The sequence below is a fragment of the Sturnus vulgaris genome, chromosome 20 (genome assembly GCF_052056855.1).
Source record: "Sturnus vulgaris isolate bStuVul1 chromosome 20, bStuVul1.hap1, whole genome shotgun sequence".
In the NCBI taxonomy this organism is placed as follows: domain Eukaryota; kingdom Metazoa; phylum Chordata; class Aves; order Passeriformes; family Sturnidae; genus Sturnus; species Sturnus vulgaris.
Window position 1 is genome coordinate 8260275 of NC_142262.1, and position 8835 is coordinate 8269109.

Here is an 8835-nt window from a genome sequence, read left to right on the forward strand (position 1 = left end):
GTCACCAGTGGCTGTGCTGCCTCTCCCACCACACCACAGCTTGTGTGATTCCACAGGGAGCCAGGGCTGCACAGGCACAGCTGCATTTCCTGAGGATGCCAGGACCTGGCAGGAAGAGGAACTCGCTGGTGTGGTGTTAAACACACTGGCTGTGTCACCCCAAGGGACAGGTGTCCCCTGCAGGTCACCTGTGCCTGCTTTTTGTGAGCTCCCTGGCCTCACACATCTGTCCCACAGGTTCAATCCTCTCAAATCACTCCAATACAATACCCTCTCCTCTTCCACAGACATTTCCTTGGATTTGGATCAGCCCTTGTGCAGCAAACCCCAAAACACCCCTCGTCTAACAGGTACAGGCTGGCCTCACACAAAGCTCCCTGCTCACTGCCAGTGCTGCTTTTTGGGATGTCCCTGCAGCATCTCCCTATTCCACGTGCCAGCACTTCTCCCTGCTCAGCCCAGGTGGTCACAGGAAGAGGATGAGTGTTTGGGGGAAGCAGAAATCACCCCACTGGGCCCCACAGGACTTTTCATTATGATCTGCAAATGTCTGCGTGTTGTGGTTTGTTATTTGTCTTTCTCCACAGGCTGGATTTCCTTGCTTCTCCAAACAATTTTCTAACAGATGTTGGGATGTTTCTCCTACCTGGAGCAAAGCTCTACCCCTGCCCACACACGCCACCAAGCCTGGAAACAGCAGAACACCCAACCAAACCCTGATGTGGCCACCCCAGCACAGCAGGATGCTGCCACAGGAGGGTTTTTCATAACAAGGCTCCATCAATCATCATGAACCATCAGAAACATGTGATGGCACATTGCATTTACATCTGTGGCAATACATTCTGTCAGCACAGGAGTAAAATAAAATAATTGTGCCTTTTGATTGGACTTCTCACGGTCCCACCTTGGGTTTTGCAGCAAGGAAGAGCTGAGGAAAGTTTGCCAGGACTGAAGCCAAGTGCCATCAACAGCTCTCGATGTCTGCTCAGCCACAGGAACCCAGGGTGAGGCCCTGGAGGCAGCTGAGAACAGCCTGTCCAGGGATCAAGGTGCTTTCATCCAACAGAAGCTACAACAATCTGTAACACTCAAGAAAATTACAGGCTTTAGTACCACAAGAGAGGACAGGCATATTAGAAATCTAATTCTCTGAAGAATATAACCTTTTAAAAGCAATCAGAAGAATGGTTCATTGTTTCAGGCATTCAGTGCACAGTGCAGACCTGGGCAGTGCTGCTCTTGGTTTGGGAGCAACACTGCCCTATTCTTGTGCCTTTTCCTCTGCCATCCACCACACACCAGTCATAGAGAAATTCAGGGATGTGGGGTGGGAAGAACATGCCTGCTTTTCCCTGGATCCCCCAGAACTCGGAATAAAGGTAGCTGCTCTCTCTGAGCATCTTCGAATATTGTTACAGCTCAAACAAAATCCGGGGGCACCTGCCAGTGGGAACATCAAAAGCCTCTGTCCCACATGTGTGCAGCAATGGGGAAGTGGCAGAACAGAGAACAGCACGAGGTGATGGATCAAGTGGTTAAAACAGTAAATAAATTAAGGGAGTTGGGGATGAAAACCCACCAGAGAAATGTGTGAATGTTGTGAATGCAAGCAGGCACCATGGCTGCTCCTCACTGCCTCAAAAATGTGAGAGATGAGTATGGACAAGTTGGAGATGTGTTTGTCCAAAAAAGAGCAAGGGTTTGCCATGCAGGAACAGCGTTTTGTTTGTTGTGGGGCTTAAAGCAAGGACAAGAAGCTGTGGATGTTGGGTCTCTACAGCTTTCACGTGGATCTGAGTGATGCAGATCATTCCTGGCAGCTGATCCTGCCAACCTGCAGAGCTTTCAGCATCCCGAAAATAATGCTCAGCCCTTTGTCTGTGCAGAAGCCTCCTGCTGTTCTGGGATTATCAAAAAATAAGTTCATTCCGTAGACCTTGGTATTTTCCTTCCTGCTGTTTCAGCAACACCAGGTCACAGCAGCACCACAAATCCACAGCAAGAACACCCTCAGGCAAGGGACTGTGCTCCTGGGGAATCACACACCACCATCCTTCCCCTTCTCTACTCCTGGGCTACAAAACTCTCTCCTCACCCTTTTTTTTTTCCCTTTCACATCCCCCTCACTCTCACAGCAATGCAAGTTTTGGGGAGTAAGAGCTAGCTGAGAGTTTGAGCGGAAAAACAATGGCTTTTTTTTTTTTTCAATGTATTTCAAAACAAACTATTTTGAATTTCTGTTGCAAATGACAATCTAAAATTAAATGAATGTTTTTGTTGGATCCAAGCAGTATTTTTTCCTTGAAATTGCAGTTTGGCCAGCAAACTAGAGGGAAAAAAAAAAAAAAATCAGGTCTGAACTTTTCCCCAGCTCAGACACAGATGGTGCCAGTTCAGTGACAGAGATGGGGTCAGGTTCAGGAGCAAACAATGGGCTCTGCAGACACCGGGACATCCCCACCCCACCCAGCAGCTTTTATGGCAGGGTGGTTAAAAGTCTTTGAGCGAATCACACCAGGTCTCTCTGTGCAGTATCAGAGTGGAAAAGACCCAATCTCAGTTTTTCCTGCCTGTTTCAGACCAGCTACAGCCACACATGGACCGAGGGACCCCGACAGACAGAGCCTGGCCAGGCACAGCCCTGGAGGATTATTTGGGGAGGCCAGGTCCCTGCAGTGCTGCTCTGATGAACTCGCTCTGTGCTGGCTGAGGGCTCGCTGTGCCCTTCAGTGTCCCTGTGTCACCACAGCTCCTGCCCGGCCCAGCAAGAGCTCCCGTGCTGCTCTTCCCTCCCTGGATGCACTGGAGCACAAACCAGAGCCCTGTGGAGCACAACCCCTTCACCTTTACCTGCTGCTGCCTTGGCTCAGATCCACAGGAGCCCTGGGGTGCCAGCTCCAAGGACACCGTGGGGCTGGGCACGAGGGGACCCTGGGACACTGCAAACCAACAATCAGAGGACACAGCTGTTCCCCAAAGCTTCCCAGCCGAGATGGGATCACAGAATGGTTTGGGTTGGAATGGACCTTAAAGATTATCTCATTCCAATCCCTGCCACAGGACACCTTCCCCAAGACCAGGCTGCTCAGAGCCCCATCCAACCTGGCTTGAGCACTTCCAGGGATGAGACGGCCACAAATTCTCTAGACACCAACAGCAAATCCAATTTGAGTTATATTCTATTTCCCATGTTTTATAGGGAATCATTTTATGAGTCACAATATGGGAAAATCCTCGTTCAGTGATGGAATCACAGCTCTTGTTGTTATTCCTGTAATTTTTCCTATAGCTTTAGCTCATATATGAAGAGTTATTTTTCCCTAAGTGCCTAAGCAATAAATTAGGAGTCTGCAGTTCAGGTAAGGGTGGGTGACACGTAACCACTAGGAATAATTCTGGAGGTACTGTAATTCTGGTGCTCCTTATTTTAGTGAGTGCCAGCATCTCGCATAAACCTGAAACTAAAACCATCCTTGAAAATACCTATAAATCGTGTCATTTATCACAAATCCTGTCTATTGCTTCTTTGGCGATGCAATTGGGCTTGAGTAATGGAAAGTGAGAATCCAAAAATCCTTAAAAAGTAGTATTCCAGGGCAAGTTTGCCTTCAGCAACTGAAATAACAGACATCCCCAAGGCACACATGTAAGAGCTGGCTCCAGTAGAAGTTATTGCTGTGTAAAATCCCTGTTTCATGCTCTCCCCTCCTCCTGCTGCTGCTGCCAGGAGTTCCAGGAACAAAAGCAGTGCTGGGATGAGCCACACGTGCCCGTGGCTATAGCACAAAGGTCTCACTAAAAGGTGAGGCACCCCAAGGTAAACTCATCATCCTGACCCCACCTACGTGGAGTGTGCTCAGCAGATGGGCTGGGATCACCCTCGAAGTGCTTTGGGGAAGGTAAATCTTGCCTGGGGTGGGGAAAAACCCGGTAACAGGAGAGCACTGCTGTGCCCGTTCAGCAGGATGGAGTGGAGGTTCAGCCCTGTAAGTAAAGTAAGATACTCCAGCCGGGTTCAGGGGGACCCAGTCCACAAAAGAGAGCCAAAATATGCCAGAGAGGGACAAATCAGGCCAGACATAACAAGAACCTAGCCTCAAAATTGTTTAGATGTTCATTTTTTCCCTTTGCCATAATTTTCAGGGATTTATCAACCAGGCACAGCATTTCCAGCCTGTCAGGGGCTGTCAGCATCAGCTTTTGCAGCTGAGAAGTCACTTTGTCACATCACCAGCTCCTGTGACAGACAGCAGAGAGCCCAGAGGCTCCGCAGCACCCTGCACATCTATGTCCTGGAGAAGCAGCCTGGATTCCCAGTGAAATCCCCCAAAGTGAGTGACCATTGCTGTGCCCTGATTTGTGAACACACCAGGCACGGAGGGCTGGCTCCACCTCACAGAGCTGGCAGCTCTCCAAGGTGGCCACCCCAGTGCCACGGGCGATTCCTCCTCCTTCATTCACCCTCTGCCCAACAAATCACGGAGATTTATTTGGTGCAGCACCCGAAGTGAAGCCTTTGCAACCCAGAGCAGCTCAGCAGCGCTGCCTGTGCTCTTTGCAAGGTGTGAGGTGTTTGTAAGGAGTACAACTGTCCTGCTGCTTCCCAGTAGTGTATTCTGGGCACGGCAGTCCTGTTCTTTTTGTTTAAACAGCTGCACCAGGGAAATGTCACATCAGTGTTTCCAACATACAACCACAGCCCCTGTGAAACAAAGCTACTGCCCAGATGTCAGCCCAGCTGCACCACCGAGTGCAGGAGGGTTTGGGCACCCACCAAAATCTGAGTGAGGATGGTTTGGGACACATCAGGGGCTTTGCAGTGTTCCAGCTCCACTCCAGCACAACCCACGCCAAACAAGAAAAGCACCCAAGGACCCTTGGCCTCATCTGCAAGGAGTCACAACACCAGGTCACAGAGCTGGCAGCTTTTCTGTGTGACAGCCAGTTGTATCCAGATCTCTCCTTGCACTGCTCCTCCCTGCTCCAGGGCTGCTCCAACCACCTCAGGAGGCCACAACAAATAACAGGTTTCCCTACACACATTGCACAACCATTAATACCCAATTTAATCCATTACAACATGCTAATCATCACACTCAGACTGTCTCAGTTCCCGGCATACAAGCCCTAATAAACCCTCCCGGCAGCCCATTTAGCAACGCTAATGAGAGAAGAAAAATGTGCAAGAGAGAAACGTTGCTAATTAATTTTAACCATAAACAGGCAGCAGCATCACAGAGTGAATTTTCTGAGTGAAGCCAAACCTCCAGCTCCTGTGGCTCATGGCAGAGCCCTGTGGCCGTGATGTGGCTTAAGGGACTGGCAGCTGCCACCAGCACCCCTGAGGGGTGGCCAGAGCCGTGGCTTGGGGTGTTAGGAGGATGCTGGCACGTCTCCACACTGCTAGGGTGAAGCCAGAGCAGAACTTGGCTTGCAGAGCACAGAGCCACAGGCTGGTGCCTGAGCAGAGCAGAAATCAGCTGCAGAGCAAAGTCCAGCAGCTGCAGGAGCTGCCAGAGGCACCTGAGCTTTACAGGGTGAGCAGGGCACCTCTTGGAGGAGACTTCTCCACTCTGTAGAGCACCAGGCACATCCTGGGGCAGGAATTCACAGGGAATATCATTCCTCTGAACGACACCAGGCATGGTTGCACACTGTGCTAGCCGGGGAGGAAGGAGCAGAGGGCACAATGCCCTCACTCCACAGGGCAAGCCTCGCAATGCCAGGAAGGGGAGAAGGGAGACTAGAATGTCCCAGCATGAGGGGATCCCATGTCTTACACCCCGTTTGGGGGGATCCCATCTCGTACACTCCGTTTGGGGGGATCCCATCTCATACACTCCGTTTGGAAATGCCCGCGGCCCCGAGGGCAGTCAGTGTCACACACACACACACACACACAGAGCGCTGTTCTATTCCCATGTCCCGCTGCCATCGGGCTGATCTCCTCCCGTGCTGGCACAGGTGATAGCAGGGACCGTGCCCTGCCTGGGACACGCTGCCTCGCTGCGTTTGCTTTGCTTTTTAAACCTTTTCCACTTGTTTATACACACTGAAACTGCTGCTCGCTCCTCCGCAGAGCGCTCACAGCCAGGAGGGATCGTAAAAACTTGGGGGTTTTTTTAAAACCTTTTTCTTTTCCCAGTACAGACACAAAGGGAGAGGCGAGAAGAGAGGGAGGCTCACCTGAATACGAGGATTTCTTCATGCCGTCGCTCCGGGCTGTGACATGGGAGCAGGGGCGAGGCCGGGTGGGGTGCGCGGTGCCGGGGGTGCCGCGATCCTTTTGTAGGCAGGGCCGGGGAGGGGACGCGCCCGGTGCCACCGCATCCGTGCGTGCCTGCGGCCGAGGGGCAGCGCGGCGCTCCAGGTGTGGCACACACACCTTTCCTTTCCCTATGGAACACACCTTTCCCTGCCACGCACACCTTTCCCAGCCGCACTCACCTTTCCTTTCCCTACAAACCTTTCCCTGTGGAACACATCTTTCCTTTCCCTACACACCTTTCCCAGCCGCACTCACCTTTCCTTTCCCTACAAACCTTTCCCAGCCGCGCACACCGGTGCGGGCTGGGCTGTTCCAAGTCTCCCGGCACGGACAGGGGCAGAGCAAGGCTCAGCCTCCCCCCTTGGCTGCCCCTGACCCCCACGACACGCCGATCATCCCCGGGGCTCGGCCCTGCCAGCTCCCCTCCCTGGATATCCCAGCGCCTGGAGCCGCCGCAGCGAAGGGAAGGGATGGAATTTCACGCCTCCAGCCCGGCGCACCCCATGGATTTGATTCAGCCCTTGGCTGCTGGAGCAGCTCAGGTCAGCGCTGCTCTCCCGGCTCTAGTTCAAAGTGCATTAGTGACCCGTGAAAACGCCTCTTTCCACTCCAAACCCACTCGTCCAGGGCTCATTCAAGGCTGCGAACCGAGCAAAACGCTTGTGCAGGCTCACACCTCATTTACTCACTGCTGCGGCGGGGGCAGAGAGCCACGGACCCCAGAAACAGCCCCAGGTGTGGGGAAAAGCATTTTACTGTTCCTGATGTGCCAGGACACAGAACACGCTCTGGATCGCTCCCCTGCGAGACGCAGGTTGGGCAATTAATTACACAAATGCAATCAGCCGGGGGCATTGCAAACACAGACAGGAAGAAAGTCATAGCTGCTCTTAATTTGCTCTCAGGGCACAGGGAAGTGCAGGAGCCTGAACTGCTGGAGGAAGGGCCAGGCTGTTCCCTGGAAAGATTTCCACAGCCCCTCTGGTGGGTCACCCACGCATGGAGGGTGAAGAGCACAAGTCCAGTTCACAAGAGAGAATTCCACCAGCTCTAAGGAAGGCATGGATTCCATAGAAAGGGCTTTTTGCTTGGTTTTGGACTCTTCCAGAGGCAGGGAAAAAAGTTTTCTGTCCCCAGCCCTAGCCCTGGCATTGCACAGCGACAGACAAAGGCAGCAGATGATCTGGATTAGGGGGATATGGTCCTATCAGCATTTCTTGCCATTTCTCAGCCATAGATTATCCCCTCTGTAACAGATCTGAGAAGAAGGATTGTCTGAGTCTCTCTCCAGCTTTAGTGCAAAACTGGAAGAGCTGGTTGAAGTCACTGGGGGATTCAGTGCTAAGCAGCCTGACTTTGCACTGGAACAGCTCAGGAGCACTCCACATTCCCAGGATTGTAACAACAACTGCCCAGGGCAGCAGGACACAGCTACATCACTCCAGTGCTGGGGTCTGCAGAGGGGAGATGTTTGCAAAAACTGCCATCAACAAAACTTCCATCAAAAAAACCCTCTTGAACCACCAAAGGTTTGTTGCTTAATCAAGCATGCATTTAAGGCAATAGTAATGATATATTATCCTTTCTACAGGTGCTTTTGAAATCATTAGTCACAATTCGTGGAGTAGAAACAATAGTGCAATGACTTGCCCCACCTTGTACATCAAAGTTAGGGCAAAGTCAGGAGCAGAACACACACCTGGTCACTGACCCCACTGCTCTGCTCCTGCCTGCACCTCTCTGATGGGCACGAGTGTGTGACACTCGGCAACCACAGGGACACACCTTACAGGAGTTCAAAAGGCAGCTTTGCCTTCTTGATTATGGGGATATGAGCACATGTGCCTGCTTTAGTGTGCAATCACACGTGTGCCATTCAGTGTCCAGTCCTGTATGAGTGTGATTACATGTGCAAAGGGTCCCAGGGCTGCTGTGGTGGGAGCAGCTTGTTCAGAGCCCTGGCTGTTTGATCAGCTCCACTGCACAAACACAAACAGCAAACTGTGGGGCAGGAGTCCTACTGCAGGGCCAAACAAACACGATGAGACAGAAAATGGCTGAAGGGATCATTTTCTGAAATACTCTCTGACAAAGAATCCTTTTCTTTGCCTGCCCGGCCTCAGAATTGCCCAGAGAATTAGTTGCTTGGCTCAGAAGGGCAGGTTAATGTTTAATACAATGCAGAGCCCACAGGCTGCAAATAGGTAAGTCATTTAGAGATTTTTTTTTTCCCCCTCTGCTCTTTCGTAAGTCAGTGAGGGAATTTACTGCTCCTGAAAGTAGGGATTTGGATTGCTGGCTCAGCCTGGCAGGCACTGTGTGAGCTTCACACATCCAGCCCTGGCACCCACACCTGCCCCAGCCCCGAGCACCCCCCTGCCAAACACATCCCACCCACCCTGGCGCTGGTGCTGGCAGGGGCACAGAGGTGGCCACCCTTCAGAAAGGCTGTGTGAGCCTGGGGTGCCCAGCTCCACACACACTGCAGTGATCTTTGGGGGGATGAGCCTGGGCAGGCTGCTCTGAGCCCCTGGGGCTCCAGATGTTGCTCTTCCTGCAGCAGC

At 52.1% G+C, this 8835-nt stretch overlaps 1 protein-coding gene across 1 annotated transcript in view; it reads right to left on the reverse strand.

The window, feature by feature from the left end:
- Positions 1-6226, reverse strand: part of SEPTIN9 (septin 9) — a 134062-nt gene extending 127836 nt beyond the window's left edge. The window contains exon 1 of the mRNA XM_014885037.2: positions 6190-6226. Within this exon, the coding sequence (XP_014740523.1) occupies positions 6190-6211 (22 nt within the window). The 5' untranslated portion in view covers positions 6212-6226. The remainder of the gene's footprint in view (positions 1-6189) is intronic.
- Positions 6227-8835: the final 2609 nt, after the last annotated feature.